Source organism: Dermochelys coriacea, chromosome 9 (assembly GCF_009764565.3).
Source record: "Dermochelys coriacea isolate rDerCor1 chromosome 9, rDerCor1.pri.v4, whole genome shotgun sequence".
NCBI lineage: Eukaryota > Metazoa > Chordata > Testudines > Dermochelyidae > Dermochelys > Dermochelys coriacea.
This window is the reverse complement of record NC_050076.1, coordinates 64,175,447-64,193,406: the sequence shown is the minus strand read 5'-3', so window position 1 is coordinate 64,193,406 and position 17,960 is coordinate 64,175,447. Positions and strand designations below refer to the sequence as shown.

The 17,960-nt window shown below is 47.2% G+C and overlaps 1 protein-coding gene and 2 long non-coding RNA genes across 7 annotated transcripts in view; 2 read left to right on the top strand and 1 right to left on the bottom strand.

Moving 5' to 3' along the window:
- LOC119861744 overlaps nucleotides 1–3,035 on the top strand; it is a 34,829-nt gene extending 31,794 nt beyond the window's left edge. For all 5 annotated transcript variants that reach the window (XM_038417244.2, XM_038417246.2, XM_043492268.1 and 2 more), the window contains one exon: nucleotides 438–3,035. In XM_038417244.2, coding sequence (XP_038273172.1) covers nucleotides 438–479 — 42 coding nt within the window. In that variant the 3' untranslated portion in view covers nucleotides 480–3,035. The remainder of the gene's footprint in view (nucleotides 1–437) is intronic.
- Nucleotides 1–3,427, bottom strand: part of LOC119861745 — a 30,210-nt gene extending 26,783 nt beyond the window's left edge. Inside the window, exon 1 of the long non-coding RNA XR_005295013.2 lies at nucleotides 3,130–3,427. This is a non-coding gene — a long non-coding RNA (uncharacterized LOC119861745). The remainder of the gene's footprint in view (nucleotides 1–3,129) is intronic.
- A 2,076-nt stretch (nucleotides 3,428–5,503) lies between these two features.
- LOC122455747 lies at nucleotides 5,504–16,308 on the top strand. Its single transcript, XR_006274198.1, has 3 exons — nucleotides 5,504–6,104; nucleotides 16,042–16,046; nucleotides 16,295–16,308. It is a non-coding gene; the product is annotated as an uncharacterized LOC122455747 (long non-coding RNA).
- The last annotated feature ends 1,652 nt before the right edge of the window (nucleotides 16,309–17,960 follow it).

Below are 17,960 nucleotides of genomic sequence, written 5' to 3'. Positions count from 1 at the left end.
CCTACTGCAGTGGCTACTGAAGGGCCTCAACCATGGTCAGGGTCCCATCATGCTAGGCTTTGTACGTACACACAGAAAGACAGTCCTAGCCCTGTAAAGCTTACAGTCAAAGTGGATGCAGATCTACACTCTCCCCACAGGATTTCCGTGCTGCTCTTGTTTTCCAGCAGAGATAACCACACCCCACCAAGTTCTCCAAAATGCCAGTTTTATTCACAAGTTCTCTCAGTGAGTTATACCATTGCCAGGAGTTGCAGGCATCCAAGTAGCAATAAGGGGGGTTGAAATCCTTTCCGCTGTCTGTACAGGGCCTTGCCACTGTTCTGAATGTTTTATGGAAGTTCTGAGTTCCCCTGCGCCCCATGACTAGGCTGGCATTGAGCCCTACCAATGGGATGCAGTAGGGCACACTTCATGCACATACATGTGTTGTGCAGATGCAGCAGGAGCCTGAGGAAGACACGCTGCAGCAGCCGTAAAGAGCATTCCCTAGTCTCATGCCACCAAGAATGATCCGGAAGAAGCTACAATCAAATTTGGAAACCCTGTCATCATTATGGCAGCTCTCGGTAACACCCATACCTAAGTCTGGCCAAGGCTTCCTCTTGCAAGCCTGTGTGATTAGTTGCTTATAAACTTTGCCAAACTTTAACCACCTAGGCTGAAATTTTCACTGCCAGGACTCTTCCTCGGGCTCAGTCCCCCCTCCCACCCCAGAATTTCAGTTAAAAACTATTCCATTGTTGCTGAAAGCACGGTTAGGGGAAAATAGGTACTTTTTGGCTAATGTTTAGCTGAATTTTTTTCCCCCTTGTTTCTTTGAAGCGCTCTAGTTCCTCCATGTTTATGAAGCAGGAATTTGAAGTTGGGCAAAGCGATGGGCTGGGGACAGAGGTGCCTTTTACGGTTCTCATGAAAACACACTTAGGGCTAGTCTACACTATAAGCACTACAGCAGTGCAGCTGCGCCGCAGCGGGGCTGGTGGAGAAAGCCCTCCTGTCAGCATAGCGCTGTTCACAGCAGCACTTAGGTCAGTGGAACTTACATTGGTCACTGGGGTGGCTTATTCACTCTGCTTTTCCATTGACTTGGGTTAACAATTCTCTGCACATCAGAGCTTTTATTAGCAGGAGAGGCCTCTTACGGGGGAAGTATCAGTCTAACTTGCCCCCTCCCCGCCCCCATTCATTTGCAGATGTCTGTAACTAAGAGGTTACACAAGGTCACTCCTACCAGGACTGGTTGTAGAATCCAGCCCTGTAGGGTAACAAAGTGACTGGGAGTTGGGTTGCCATCTTAGTTTTGTGGGTGATGGAAGAAACACAAGGAGGTAGCATGACTAGCCATTAGCCCCAGGGCCGGCCTTAGGGCCAGGCAAACGGGACCCATGCCCAGGGCGCCAGGGGGGCACCACAAGGCTGGCTATGGCCGGACTCCTCTCTTCTGCATCCCCTCCCCTGCGCTGGGCCGGCGGGCTTCTCCCTGCCCCCTGGCCCCTTCCTCCTCTGCCTCAGCCCCGGGGAGCCCAGAGCAGCGCGGCCGGGTGGGTCGCTGGCGGCCCAGCCCAGCCCTCGCTGCCCGGAGCGGAGCCGAGTCCCTCCCTGCCTGCAGCCCTGAGCTGCTGCTTGGTGTCCGGCAGGGGTGGGCCAGGCCGGGGCCAGGGGGAGCGAAATTTCTGCGCGAGTGGGAAGTGGGGGAGGGGTCGGGCTGAGCTGGTGGGAGGGGGGACTTAAAGTGACAATGCGCCCACTGACTCTCAAACTTCTCTGACACACACACACACACACACACACACACACACACACACTGCCTCTCATAGTCCCCCAGCACAGATTGTCTCTCTCACACACAGTCTCACGCTCCCCAACACACACTCTGTCTGTGAAAAGGTTCTGATTTGCTGAATATGTTTATGCTATTTGTATGCTTGTATCCTTTTTGTATCTGAAGTTGAGTATTGGCTCTATTCCTGGATTTCAAATGTTTGCTCCTGGGGTAACACCCACAAGGTAGTTAGCCAGCACATCTTAAAGGGACTAGTCAAAGTAAGTGGCTCACCAAGGGACACTTAACTCACAGTGGACCATTTACATTGAATGGACTTTCCTGTGGACATTCCATATGAAGTATAGGTAATGTCCTGGAAGTGATGGGGGTGGGGGCAGGGAGCCCATAGGAACCTGGGGTAATGGGGGTGGGGGGGCACCAAAACACAAGTTCACTCAGGGCACTATTTTCACTAAGGCCAGCCCTGATTAACCCTCAATGCACAAACCAGGAATAGCACCTGATAGTATCTGTACTAGCTAGCAAATAGTCATGTAAGCCATTCCACTGTACTGCTGTTACTATTAAATAGTTTTATGTTGTACTGGTTCAAACCCTAGCATTAGTTCACCTGGCTGTCACTATAGCTCAATAGGATGTCAGAACTGTGTTTGTTTTAGACGCTAGAAAATTACTTCTAGAAAGCTACATTAGAAGATTATTAAGGTTGCAAAGTCAGGCACTCAAATTAATAAATACCAGTAGGAAAGATTGCCTGTGTAATCACAAATCTGCACCTCAGGCATAGGTTTTTAATGATGTAGTTTTTAATTGCATCCTCACCTACAGTTTAGTCTACGGGACCCCTGCCTCAGTCAATGCTCAGGGTGGACGCTACATGAGGTGATGGGTGGCAAGAAAAGAACTGTTGTCTTGTATTGGAGGCCTGAGGCTGAGACAGATTCTATTTCAGACTCTGTCACAGACTTCCTGTGGTTTATTGGGCGTATACAGAAGTGTGTGCGGGAAGGGCAGGAGTGGACAATCTCTGTTTGGGCATTTCCTAACTTTTCAGGGCTGGATTCTGCAACTTTAATGTCGCTTCTACAGAGCATAATTCCAATTTCATTCAGCTCTTGCACATATCTGTCAGCCATGTTCTCATGTTTTTTGGTCACTGTTACCTTAGTGTTAGAATTTTCTTTTAGAGAATTCCTTTGTCTGTGTTAGGAGTAATACAAATAAAAATGTATTGAGAGAAATATTACCTCATACTGTCTTGTGTCTAATCTGATCTCCCCCTCCCCCTGCACTCTCAGCAGCGAGGTGAGGGCTCCTTACCTTACCCAAGCTGTACCCACCTGGCCAGTTTCTGGCTTCTTCACTCACATGTCCTTGCTGATTAGGGCAGACTCAAACCCAGCTCCTTCAGACTGCCATCCGAACCCTTCTGAGCCCTGTTTCCTTTCCATCCAGAGATAAATGGCATCCTCTTTCTCATGTTCTCTCCTGAAAAGTTGATTGACCAAAGACAGAGGCAAAAGATAGATGATTTAGGTGCAAACCTCAAAGGTACTTGACTGCCTAAACCCCAGATTTAGGCATCTAAATGCCAGTTTTGGCTCCATAAAACTCCCACCAAACCCTGTAGGTGTCTAAATTCACTGACCACCCAAGTTCTCAGGGTAAAAGTTCCCTCAGCACCTGTTTTTGTCACTGGGCTGCCTCCCTGTATGCAACGGGGGAGGTGGGACCAGTCTTCCACATAAGCTCAGGAGTGATTCATGAACTGTGGGGAGAAAGGTGGGGGCCTGATCCAGTCGGTAGCCTCTGAGTATGCCTACTGGATCAAGGCCCATTTAGAATCTGGCAGCCAGGTGGTGGCTACCTTATAACTTAACATCTAGCCCAGAAGTTACAACACTTACTTGGGATGTGGGACACTGCACCATGGTGGATAAATACTTAAATAGAGCTAGCAAGCAAGAATGATGCTGTAGACCAGGAATTTGGGCACCCATGTGGAAGGTAGGAGACCCAAGGTCCAGTCCCCCTGCTCCAATCACTTGCATTATTTTTCCAACCTGGAACAACTTCAACAGCAAAGGTAGAGGGAGCCCCACATCTGCATGGCCTGTAACTCAGTGACTAGAGCACTCTCCTGAGAGGGTTCACACCCCTGTTCAAATCATTGTCCCCCCAGCAGAGGGAAGTGAACCCGAGACTCCCACATTGCAGCTGAGTGCTCTAACCACTGAACTAATATTGGTACAGGTAGACACCACTACCTACTCCTCAGGAGCTGGTGCCTGAATTGTGTGACTGCAGGTGGCTGGTTCCCATTCATGCTTCACAATGCAGAGCTAAGTCCCTAAATTTCGGTTGCAGGGAGGGCTTACCTTCAAGAGAAGGGCAAGGCGTAGGACACATTGTCAGTATTGCCCATTAGCTAGCTTAAGCAGCTCCCCAAGTATGGCCTGCACCTGGACTTCAGCCAGGGTACGGTTTTTGCATATCCATGGACTGTGATCCTTGTTCTCACCCCAGCCTGTCCAAATATCTCGGTTCCACAGCTCTCCCTTGGGTCCAGTCCATACCTGACATCCGGTTTCAACCTGAGCCTCATCCACTATGCCTGACTCTTGGGAGGCACGCCTGACCGAAACTACTTTCTGAGAGTGGTCTTTCAACCAATTTTGCACCCACCTGACCATAATTTCATCTAAACCACCTTTCCTTAATTTGCCTTATTAAAAAATAAGATATATCATGTCTACTGCTCCCCCACACTCCCTGTCAAAGAAGGAAATTAGGTTGGTTTAGCCATGCTGGCTATTCCTTGTCATCCTCTGTCTTTTGTTGTATCTGTAGTTATTGAGTACAATATAGCAATGAGACTCCACACCTAGCATGCTGGCTTGTGTGGCACGCATTCTTGGGCTCCAGTCTCTGCCCATGCAGTATGTCGAGAGCCAAGGCACCTACCAAGGCTGTATGGAGCACAGTGTGTTGCTGTGATTTTTCTAGGTAGCTAAAAGTTGGGCAGTGTGCTGCTCAGCCTTGCGAGGCCTAAATCTCTTTGTGAATCTCACTTCCCACACCAGTAGGCCCTGAATTTTCAGGGTCGCAACCCCTTTATCCCTGTCTGCAGGCCCACTCCCCCAGGAGCCAGGGTCAGGAGCGGGGCCACAGCTTCTCCTGGGGGTGGGAGGCGAACAGGGATAAGGGGGCTGCCACTGCGGTTGGATCTGGGGCTGGGGGTGGATCTGGACACAGGACTGGGAGCCAGGGCCGTGGCAGGGAGTAGGGCTGGACGTTGGGCTGGGAGCCAGGGCTGCGGCAGGGGATGGGGTCAAAGCAGAGCTGGGATTGGATGGCGTTCCCGCCCCACCCCCTGTGGGGGCTGGCCTTGGCACTGCTGCCCCCCCCCGAATGTTCCTTCACACCCCCTAGGGGACTTCACCCTGAAGTTTGGGGACCTCTGCCTTACACAATGTTTCTTGGGCATTACTAAAAAAGAAAAGGAGTACTTGTGGCACCTTAGAGACTAACAAATTTATTAGAGCATAAGCTTTCATGAGCTACAGCTCACTTCATCGGATGCATTCCGATGAAGTGAGCTGTAGCTCACGAAAGCTTATGCTCTAATAAATTTGTTAGTCTCTAAGGTGCCACAAGTACTCCTTTTCTTTTTGCGAATACAGACTAACAGGGCTGCTACTCTGAAAATTGGGCATTACTGTAACCCACGATAGGAGAGTGTGGATTATTAGTGCCCGCTACTGGCTGGTTCCCCACAGGTTTGAGTTTGTTACTATTTCCCACTAAAGGATTTAGGGACAGATTTTTCATTGTAATCAGGTGCCTACAGATTGAAAAATCCCACTATCGGCATCTTTAGGTACCAAAATGCCTTTACAAATTTGGCTCTTTGCCTTTTCATTTAAGCAGCAGAGGCTTATGGTTTAGCTCTGGAGCCCCACCTTTGTCATCTAAGTGTGACTGCCCCATTTTGGTAGGACATTCCTTAGGAAAGTTAGCTCAGTCTTTTTTCAAGCCCTTCAGAGCTGTTGCGACTTCCAAGCACTCACTTTTCTTTCTTCTTTGCCCTTGTCACCAGCAAAAAGGTTTCTGGCTTGCTCTGACTTCTCCAGCCACACTTCTGGACCCCACCCCCCACCTGCCGATCACTACTGCCCATCCCCTTTCTCTGATTAAACTAGTGCCACTCCAGGTGGAAAACTCCTTAAACATTGATATCATTTTCTCATGTACCACGAGAAGGCACCATGGATTAGTATTTGGGATGCCACAGGCAACTAGTTCACATAGTACTGTGCTGCTCAAACTAGGGCCGCCGCTGGTTCAGGGAAAGCCCCTGGCAGCGCAGGCCAGTTTGTTTACCTGTCGCGTCCGCAGGTTCGGCCGATTGCAGCTCCCACTGGCCGCGGTTCACCGCTCCAGGCCAATGGTGTCTGCGGGAAGTGGCACGGGCTGAGGGATGTGCTGGCCGCCCTTCCTGCAGCCCCCACTGGCCTGGAGCGGCGAACCGCAGCCAGTGGGAGCCGCGATCAAATGAACCTGCGGACGCGGCAGGTAAACAAACCAGCCCAGCCCACCAGGGGCTTTCCCTGAACAAGCGGCGGCCCTAGTTTGAGAACCACTGCTGTACATAACTGTATTATACATGACCCCAACCTTTTTTTTTCTCCTAAAAATGAAAAAGAAAGGACATTCCATTCACCCTGATGTGTTGGGGTGGTGGTGGTGAGGGAGGGAAGGGGCAGGAAGGGGGGATAAAGCCAGCTGTCTGTGGTCTGATTTTTTTAATTGGGTTTTCATTCACAGTATGTACAAATTACAATGATATGCAGTGTTAGCATGACATTTTATTTGAATATTGGTTAAAAAAAAGTACATAGATTTGAAAAAAACTAAAGTATTTACATGGGAATCACATTGTCAAAGCTAAAATATAGAAGTGCTGAGTGCCACATTGTTTCCACCTATTAGTAAAACTGGACAGTGGTTACTTTGCATTTTTAAGTGATTTGGGGACATTTAGCATCTTGTGTGAGCAAATGCTATAACACCATAGCTGCAAACTTTCATGTGTTTGCTTTATGCGTTATTGTGACAATATTAAGTCCCAAGCAGAGCTATTGTACCACAAGTATTAAAATTTAAATATTTTTATTTTCTTTGCGAATACAGCAATGGCCTGTATCTGTTCTTTCTTTGGTGTGAATAAGGAGTAACTCCAAAGTTACCAGAGCTGCACTGCTGTAACGTTGGGGAGATCAGAATCAGGGCTTAACATTTTGCTCTTTGGAAAGGAAGAAAAGTACATCTACATTTTCTTGCGATTGCATTTATTAAAAACAACTAATGCTGTGTGGATTTTTTGGGAGCTTTTTAAAGTCTGAGCTCTCTACAAATGACCCAGGGACTTTTGCCATTGACATCAGAGCAACAGCAACAGGACTGGTGCAATAATGGCTGGTCTTTAATGTTTACATTTCAGCCTCGCCCCAGTATTTAGGTTTTTTATTCTATCGAGACATGAACAGTCTGCAACAGGAATCACATCATGTTAATTTTGGGGTTGTATTTTCCAGCCACGAATGGCACATGGCACAAGGAGGAGTGAAGGCTGCCAGTGTAGGGGTGAAATTCTTAAATTAGATCTGATGAATGTGACTCTTGTATGTGTATTACAGAGTCTTATTCATCAGATATAGTTTAAGATTTTACCCCTACTAACAGCCTTCACTCCTCCTTAGGCCATATTCCATTCATAGCTGGAAAATATATTCTATGAGTGCTTTTTCCAGCCCATTAAAACAAGGGAGGTCCAGGTGGGAGAGAAACTTCGTGCCTTTGGCTTCGACAGTGAAAGTTGGGGCTGATGCTTGAACTACTCACAGATCAAACAGAGAAAAGTTTTCCCCAAGTTTTGTTTTTTCAAACAGACACAGAATGTTTTTTGCAGTTGGAGAGCAGCTGTTGGCCACCTCAAGGTGCAAACGCACCCAACAGAGATTTACAAAGTCTGGGAATGTTTTGATTTCTCAGAGAATAGGTTCCTAGGGCTGTGCAGTATGCAGACTGAAAAGCTGCTTTCAGGAAGAGGTTGGGGAAGGGCTCACAATATCCCAAGACCTTACACAATAGACCTGCTGTGACACTGAGCACAAGCCTTCTAGATCCCCATTTGAGTAGGAACAGATGAACTACACACTAGTCTCCTCCTGCAGGTTCTGCAACACATGTTCTCCAGCAGATGAAGCGTTAGACTGGGTTTAAATGTGAATTTGTTATATCCTTCTCCAATACATAGAGCCAAATTCCCCACCACCACACTCCACAGGCATGAAAAGCCTATGCAGGGGACTGTGACAGGCACCTGAGTAGCTGGAAGGAGGCCACTATATGCCATAACGAAGGGATTTGCAGTGATTCTTGCGGCATCACCAGGTGATGGAATATTCCCCCAGTTGTCAGGAACTTCCTGGAACCCTCTTCTTGCAGGCTCCTGTTTGCAGCACTCCCTTTGACTCTGGGAGGCCAGAAGCAGTTATTTCCAAACAAAGCTGTTAATTCTGCTAGGGCATTAAGAAAAAACATATTTCAGTTCAGTCCAGGGTCAACTTTTGTTTCAAAATGTTCTTAAGTGCGCTTAACCTGGCACTCTGCACAGAGGTGAGCTTTGCTCACATGGCTTTCAAAGCAACTGGGCTGCCAGGGTTAAGGACTCATGTAGATTCAAGTTTCCCTAGCAACCACACTTTGTAAACATAACCTGGCCAAAATACACACAGCACAATTGCTTTTTCCCTATGCTATGATTTTCAGCCTCAGTGTTTCCCACTGTAACATGGAGATAGATTTTTAATAACTTTAAGTGCCCGTGTACTATGCAAATAGACCACATATTTAGCGAGAGAATATAAATCTGAGAATTTATAATCTTAAAGCAGGGGTGGCCAAACTGCGGCTCGTGAGCTACATGCAGCTCTTTTACAGTTAAAGTGTGGCTCACAGAGCCCCCTGAACTTCTCCCATTCTCCCCCTACCAGACTGGGAGCGGAGAACTCGGGGCTTCTGCCTTGCAGTGGGGCTAGGGGCTTTGCAGAGACAATGGTCCTGGCTGAGGGGGCTGGGCCCAATTTAAAGATTTGTCTCCCTCCCCTCCCCCAGAATGCCCCCCTCACCCTCAGGGGCCTTTCCCTGCAGCTCCCAGGTGTTAGTTCCACATGGTGAGACAGCAGCAAACAGGTGGGAGATGCAGAGAGGGGCTGCTGCTTTAGCTCTCCCTGCAGCTCCCAGCTGTTTGCTACTGCCTCTCCCCACGGCTGCAGGTTCTAGCTTGCCAGCTCCAGCAGCTGCCGGGAAGAGAGAGGGCCTGGTGGCACCATGAGACTGAGTTGGACCAGCAAACCCTGGAGAAAATATGGGGAGGCACATGACCCCACATGCCTCCCCCCACACACCGCCTCTGGCAGCGGGGAGGGGAGGCCTTGGGGCTTCAGCCCCGTGGGACGCACCTGCTCTCCAACTTCTGAAGTTTGTCATAGGCGGCTCGGAGGATCAATAAGTTTGGCCACCCCATTATAAAGCACACTATGAGTATCCAGCCAGCCTCAATAAACCAGGAGTCATCAAGTAATAAATTAATCCCACGCATCCCAGCTCACCATCCAGTCTCAAAAGTTCAAACAAATAGCTACACCTTCCAGTATGCTGCAGAACACATTAATCTGGAAGCAAGAGAGTGAGTTCCAAAAATCAAGTGGCCTGATGGAACATGCACTGCTTGCCTGTCTCTCTCCATTAACAGAGGAAAAGCCAGCTGAAGCTGCTCTGAGTGACCACATCTGTGGCATGGCTACACTGGGAGAGCGAAAGGCTCTCATGTCAGCAGGTTCAAGACCATTTCGAACTTTGGTGTCAAAGCCAGCACTATAAATTCTATGCAGAAGCCAACCAGCGCCTATGGAGTCCCTGATGCAACAGTCTATATAGATTTCAGCAAGGCACGTAAAACTATGGTTTGCTGAATTGGAGCCTGAGTCAGCTTCTTAACAGCCTTAAGAAATAGGTGTATTTCAGTGGTTAGATCTGAGGTGACAAAGGCAGGGATGCTGGTGGCAGCAAGGTGGCACATGCAGGGCAGTGGGTATCAAAGGCCAGGGAGGCTAAGCCTCCCCTAACCCAGGCCCATGTTCCGCGTCTAAGCCCCGTCCTCACTCGCCCTTGAAGCTGGCAGGGGTTCAGCTCCAGCCAGCAGCCTGGAGCTTGGGCGGCCAGGGGCGGCTCAGGCCAGCCTGGGGGTTGGGCCAACGGCCTTGGGCAGAAGGGCCAGGGCCAGCAGGTGGGGCCTCAGGTGGAAGGGGCAGAGCCAGCGAGCTAGCCTGCCCAAAGGCAGGGGTTCACCTACCGCCCATGTCCACAAGTGAAAGAAAAGGTGGTGCTCTTCCTGACTTCACCCGCTGCTTCATAATTTAAACACAATTGTTGGCTCAACCAATGTCCCCCTCCGCCCCCACCCCCTATTTCTATACTTAGGTAACAAATAAGGATGGTGACCATAAAGGCTAGAAAGTTCTACCACAGCTGCTGGTTGTTTTCCCAGTCAATCAAGGTCAACACAATGTCTAGCAAATACTCACCAGCAACTACACACCACACCACAGAAACACTAACCCAGGAACCAATCCCTGTAACAAATCCTGTTGCCAGCTCTGTCCCCATAGTTACTCTAGCCACACCATCACAGGACCCAACCACACCAGCCACATCATCAGGGACTCATTCACCTGCACATCTACTAATGTGATATATGCCATCATGTGCCAGCAATGCCCCTCTGCCATGTACATTCGCCAAACCGGACAGTCTGTACGCAAAAGAATAAATGGACATAAATCAGACATCAGGAATGCTAACATACAAAAGCCACTAGGAAAAAAACTTCAATTTCCCTGGACATTCTATAACAGATTTAAAAGTAGCCATCCTTCAACAACAAAAACTTCAAAAACAGACTTCAAAGAGAAACTGCAGAGCTACAATTCGTTTGCAGATTTAACACCATTAATTTGGGCTTGAATAGGGACTGGGAGTGGCTAGCTCACTACAAAAGCAATTTTCCCTCGCTTGGTATTGACACCTCCTCATCAATTATTGGGAGTGGACCACATCCACTGTGACTGAATTGACCCTGTCAGCACTGGTTCTCTACTTGCAAGGTAACTCCTTTCTCTTCATGTGCCAGTATATTTATGCCTGTATCTGTAATTTTCACTCCACGCATCTGAAGAAGTGGGTTTTTTTGCCCACGAAAGCTTATGCCCAAATAAATCTGTTAGTCTTTAAGGTGCTGCCGGACTCCTCGTTGTTTTTGCGGATACAGACTAACACGGCTACCCCCTGATAAGTAGCATAATAGCACGTGTACAATTAGTACAGCCAATAAAGTAGCTCAACACTGCAGCCCTTGCCCAGCTCAAAAACCTCATATACTCAGTCCTGCCTGTACAGCGTAGCAAATTGATCATGTGTGCCCTTAAAGGCCAACAGCCTGGTTCTGGATGTGATTGCTTCCTCTTGGGCCAAAGGAGCCCCATCTTTACTGAAAAAAGCCAGCTGGCTAAAAAATGTTCACATCAAAAAACAAAATTGTTGCAAAAAATGATGGGACAAAGAATGCAAACTGCATCATGAACCATCATGAGTTTTTCAACATTCTCATTTTTGTCAAATAAAAAAATGAAAACCAGTGGCACGTTGATATGTTGAGTTTTCCTTCCCTCCTCCCCCCACCAGTGAAAGCTCTGACATATTGCTTGAGCACTGAACTGATTCTTTTTCATAGTCACCTTACTGGTTGGTGTGGATTTAGTGATGAGGAGAGGTGCGCATTTATACTGTCATGTATGGAGCAAGTTTATGCTCCAGGAACCCAATGTAAATGGCATGCCACAATCCCGCCCAAAATATGCAGAGCCCTATATTTTATTTTTAAATGTGTTTTTACTCAGCCAAAAAGACAAAAATCTCAAGAAATTAGTCTACCAGATTTTGGATGTGATTAAGAAACTGTATCAACAAATGAGTCAGTTAAACACACGGCCATTGTTCTAACTAGTAGCCCTACATCACTGAATTTGTTCTAGCTACTTTGTGGTCACTATAAGTGTAGAATCATCATACAGCCCACCAATATACTGTACCAATATGAGTACCTCTCGTTAGCATTTCTATCATGTTTATAGTCTCCCCACAGCAGCTCCTTTATTTGGTTCCTTGGCCAAAATTTGTACCTGCCTGGGTATGACTCGAGTAGCAGCTTAAAATACCCAGAAGGGACTTGTTTAATGCAGTGCTGCGGATTCTCTTAGCTAATGGCATATTCAGAGTGATAGCGAGCGTTCTTGAGCTTAAAAAGTAAAAAGCCCCCCACCCCCCTCCCCGAGCCTGCTGCTTCCAGTGGGAAACAATGCAGAAGCATGTGTCCACACATGAGTTCAAAAAGCTGTGAAACAAATGTTCATATGGGATAATTAGAATTCAGTTTGTAGAGCAGTTGCTCAAGGGTAAGTACAGGCGAGAGAAGGGATTTCCATTGTCATGCCTGCTGTTCCCAAATGTGTGGGCCTTGCTGCCACCCTTGGAAGATGAGACGGGGCCCAATACAACAGTCCTTTGCTACCCAATGCCCCATCTCCATCCCCACTTAGAGGCTAGACCCTGGGCTTGCCTTAGTCAGGCCCTATGTTCCAGCAAACTGGAGTCTGCCAGTGCTGCACTAGGCATGCCCCACTGCTGTTCTAGACTCCTCAGAAGACGCAGATGTAGGATTCAATATGTTTTTAAAAAGCCTTTGGATTAGATTTGCAAATCACACAGTTGAAGATGGGGAAAGGGTAGGTTTTTCTGCATGGAGGGCTCCAGAATCATCACGTGTACACACATGGGGAATTCTTCCCTGCAGCAGCACTAGGGCTTCTGCAGAGACAGGGGAGGTAGCTTGCACCTCTCCTATTAAAGTATTGCTGGGACCAGACTTAGCTCCTGGGCTACATTTATTTGCTTGCCCTGGTGCTATAGCTTCTCGGGGCCTTTGGCAGTGGCAAGATACTGGGGAGTTGGACCAGCCAAGCCATGGTTCTTGCTACCTCCATCCTCTCTTACCCTCCTTCAGACTGCCCTGGAAGGTTGCATGAGCCAGAGCATCTGACAGGTAGATGCAGTGCCAACTCTGTGCCAGGTAGGGGGGTTCACTAATGGGGGCCCCAGGGGCCACTTTGCACCAGTAAAATCCGTGTGAAGTGACTACGGCACAGGGATAAATCTTCCCTGGCAGGCTTGAGAATCCCAATGCACCTGCAAGGAACCCCTTGTCTGCCTGATTTAGGCCCAGATCTTGGAATTAACACTGCACCTGCAGGTCCCTGGTACCCATGCAGGATGTAGGAGACCCTGAGTTTGTCACCCCTCTGCTTGAGGGGAAAAGAGGATTTAAACAGGGATCTGCCACTTCTCAGGTGTGTCCTAGCCACTGCTATGGGCAGATCCCTACACCTATTGACATTGAGGCACAATAATGCTGCTGCCACATGGAGGTCATTGCAGGCTGTGGTCCTAAATGTGGGGCAGGTAATCCCCATCACATGGTGAGCAAAATTGTCCGTTTGTGTCTACAATACAAGGAGAATACTACACAAAGTTTGACACGCTCACACAATTGTCTTTTATTCTGAACTTTTATCATCACTTTATCATGTAGCTAAGCAAGAAACTGCTTCCCCAGGAGCAGAACTATGCAGCCATAGAGAAAGTATGTCTGGCCATGGTGTGGGCTCTTAAAAAGCTGCAGCCGTATTGATATCAGTGGTGTATTACTGTGTATATAGGCCACTCTCCTCTGACATGGCTAATGCCAAGCTGCTGAGATGGTGTCCGATCCTCCAGGATTATGATATGGAGACGGTTCGTGTTAATGGGAGTTCAAATGTTATAGCTGATGCACTGTTATGGAAAGGGGCACTTGAACTTCTACCTGAAGTGACCCTGCTCAGTTCAGATGCGAAGGGGTGAGAGATGTGACAAAGCAGGGGGATTTTCTTAATGGTTTGCAAGACTACTGTGTGCTGCATTGTTAACGAGGTGGTAGGAGAGGGTGTTTGTTGTTGCAGAGGATCAGGTTGACCTAACCTAGCAGCTGGGATCCCGGTCAATGGCCTGGAGATTGGGTACCCTAGCAACTGGTGACCGGGAGGGTTACCCCAAGTTGGAAGTAAGTCAGTTCTGGCCAGTGGGAGTACAAGGGGCTGAGCACAGTGACCACTGCGGGAACAAAGGATGGATGAGAGAGGACGCAGGGATCAGAGACAAATATCTTCCTGCCTGTTACTAAACTGCTGCTTTATCAGTAGAGGGCACAACACACCCTTTCTCATCTAGTTATGTTAGAATGCATTGAGCTATGTCCCCTGGTAGAACCCATACAGTTGGATAGACATGGGCGGCGCATGGCATGACACCCCCCCCTTTAGGGAGGTTAGCCTCTCCTTCTGCCTGAGGCCCCGCTAGGGTGACCAGCTAGAAGTGTGAAAAATCAAGACGGGGGTGGGGGGTAATAGAAGCCCATATTAAAAAAAACCCAAATATCAGGACTGTCCCTATAAAATCAGGACATCTGATCACCCTAGGCCCCACCCCAACCCAACCCTTCTGACCCCCTGCCCACCAGAGCTCCAAGCACCCCCCACACTCCTCCTGAGACTTACAAGCCCTGTGAGGTTAACCAATTAAACTGGCACGATCAGTATGTTTCTGAGACACGGAGCGTATCATTTTAATCTGAACTGCCTTGTATTTCATTAATAGCAAAGCAGAAGGGTATTTCCCTCCCACTGAGAACAACATCCTGGAATTGTCTTTAGAAGTACAAGGATGGGCTGTGATCTGGAAATAAGCTGCTAAATATGCACCATAGAAAATAACCACCCAGATGATTTAGGTAGATTTTAGAGCAATTTCTAATCTTCACACACGATTTCCACCCTCTCCAAACCCCAGGTAATCGATGATAGAACAAGAAATGTCATATTAAAGCTGGGATAGTTATTTAGTGGTTGTTATGATGTCTTTGGTCACTAAGTGTTAAAGCACTTGAAAGCCCATCTCCAACTCTTATTTCTCAGGCAGTAGTGGGTGCTATTGACACACTGGGGTATAGCTCAGTGGTTTCAGCATTGGCCTGCTAAACCCAGGGTTGTGAAATCAATCCTTGAGGGGGCCATTTAGGGATCTGGAGCAAAAATTGGGGATTGGTCCTGCTTTGAGCAGAGGGTTGGACTAGATGACCTCCTGAGGTCCCTTCCAACCCTGATATTCTATGATCAGCAGTACCTGGGGAAACAAGAGAGATAATCAACCTCTTTATTGATTAATAACCAAGTTGGTCTCACTGGGCATTTCTATGGGGTGCACAGAAGGAGAAAGGGAGTTCCCCAGCATGGATGGGTCCATGGAACAAGCTGCCTCAGAACAAATCTGCAGGATGGATAGAGGAAATGCGCATATGTCCAGCCCCTCTCTCCCCAGCACACTCGCTCCTAGCCTGGGCTGCCCACACAGCCTGCTCTCTCCCTGCTCTGAGGTCAGAAAAATGCATGGAAATCTGGTCAGGGGAGAAAGAGGCAAAATCAGGCTCTAAGTCTAATATTAATACATCTAAAACCAGTCTCTAACCTGTTCAGCCTGACAGTTAGCTTAGTCTGGCATAAGACTTCAGTATTGGAAAGCTGCTACACAAAGTTCAGCCCCCTGACTCCACGCAAGCTCCAGGGAATTAGCTTATCCCAAACACTCACTCATATTTGGAATCCTATGGCACCTAGCTCATTTACCAGCCTTTATATTACAGATCAAAACTGAGTTTTATAAAATATATTCTATTGACTTATGGGGTCATACTGCATCTTTGTTACTGGGTGTATGGGTATAGAACAGTCAATAAAGTATTTTAAAATGAAAGCCAAAAAATTATAACACAACAAAACATTTCTATATTACATAATCATAAACCAGGTTTGCTTTAGATGTTCCTCACAGAACCTGCCTGGAACCTGCCACAGGTTCATGATACTTGAGAGTTGCATGGGTTTTCAGTCACAGATCACAATCATAAAGCATTTAATTTGAGGATTAGTAAAATGGTCAATAGTTTTAATACAACACTTTCCCAAACTTATTTACAGAAGGTACAGTATATTTACAATATACAAGCTGAGATATTTGGCTACAGTTTCTATCTATAACCTAACTAAGACAGCAGGCAATTTGTTAGTTTATTAGTTGATTTAAAACATTCTGGAACCTTTTGAGTTTGCGAGTAGCAACACAATGAACATGGCTTGTTTTATTACATTTTTTGCCATGAAGTTAGGTAGCTCCAGGAAGAGTGAGAGTCCGCTGCTCAATGGAAAAGTTGAGCTTGTAACAACTGATAGGAAGGCAGAGCTGCTCAATGCTTACTTTCCTTCAGTCTTCCCACAAAAAATAACATGTGACCAGACACTAGCAAAGTTACAACAGACAATAAAGGGAAACGGGTATAGATCGGGATAAATAAGGAACACATAGATTCATAGATACTAAGGTCAGAAGGGACCATTCTGATCATCTAGTCTGACCTCCTGCACAACGCAGGCCACAGAATCTCACCCACCCACTCCTACGAAAAACCTCACCTATGTCTGAGCTATTGAAGTCCTCAAATCATGGTTTAAAGACTTCAAGGAGCAGAGAAACCTCCCTCAAGTGACCCGTGCCCCATGCTACAGAGGAAGGCGAAAAACCTCCAGGGCCTCTTCCAATCTGCCCTGGAGGAAAATTCCTTCCCGACCCCAAATATGGCGATCAGCTAAACCCTAAGCATATGGGCAAGGTTCACCAGCCAGATACTACAAAAAATTCTTTCCTGGATAACTCAGATCCCATCCATCTAATATCCCATCTCAGGGGATTTGGCCTATTTACCCTGAATATTTAAAGATCAATTAATTACCAAAATCACATTATCCCATCATACCATCTCCTCCATAAACTTATCGAGTAGAATCTTAAAGCCAGATAGATCTTTTGCCCCCACTGCTTCCCTTGGAAGGCTATTCCAAAACTTCACTCCTCTGATGGTTAAAAACCTTCATCTGATTTCAAGTCTAAACTTCCTGGTGGCCAGTTTATACCCATTTATTCTTGTGTCCACATTGGTGCTGAGCTTAAATAATTCCTCTCCCTCTCCTGTATTTATCCCTCTGATATATTTATAGAGAACAATCATATCTCCCCTCAACCTTCTTTTAGTTAGGCTAAACAAGCCAAGCTCTTTAAGTCTCCTTTCACAAGACAAGTTTTCCATTCCTCGCATCATCCTAGTAGCCCTTCTCTGTACCTGCTCCAGTTTGAATTCATCCTTTTTAAACATGGGAGACCAGAACTGCACACAGCATTCCAGGTGAGGTCTCACTAGTGCCTTGTATAATGGTACTAAAACCTCCTTATCCCTACTGGAAATGCCTCTCCTGATGCATCCCAAAACCGCATTAGCTTTTTTCACAGCCATATCACATTGGCAGCTCATCGTCATCCTATGATCAACCAATACTCCAAGGTCCTTCTCCTCTTCCATTACTTCTAATTAGAGATCTTCTGACCAATTTGAATGAATTGAAATCAGCAGGGCCAGACACTATTCACCCGCGGGTACTGAAGGAATTAGCTGAAGATTCTTATAATTCTTCTTATAATTCTTGACGTCTGATTTGTGTCAGACCAGTCCTTGCTTACAGACAGCCCCCCAATCTGAAGCAAATACTCACCAGCAACCACACACCACACAACAGAACCACTAACCCAGGAACCTATCCTTGCAACAAAGCCCGTTGCCAACTCTGTCCACATATCTATTCAGGGGACACCATCATAGGGCCTAATCACATCAGCCACACTATCAGAGGCTCGTTCACCTGCGCATCTACCAATGTGATATATGCCATCATGTGCCAGCAATGCCCCTCTGCCATGTACATTGGCCAAACTGGACAGTCTCTACGTAAAAGAATGAATGGACACAAATCAGACGTCAAGAATTATAACATTCAAAAACCAGTTGGAGAAC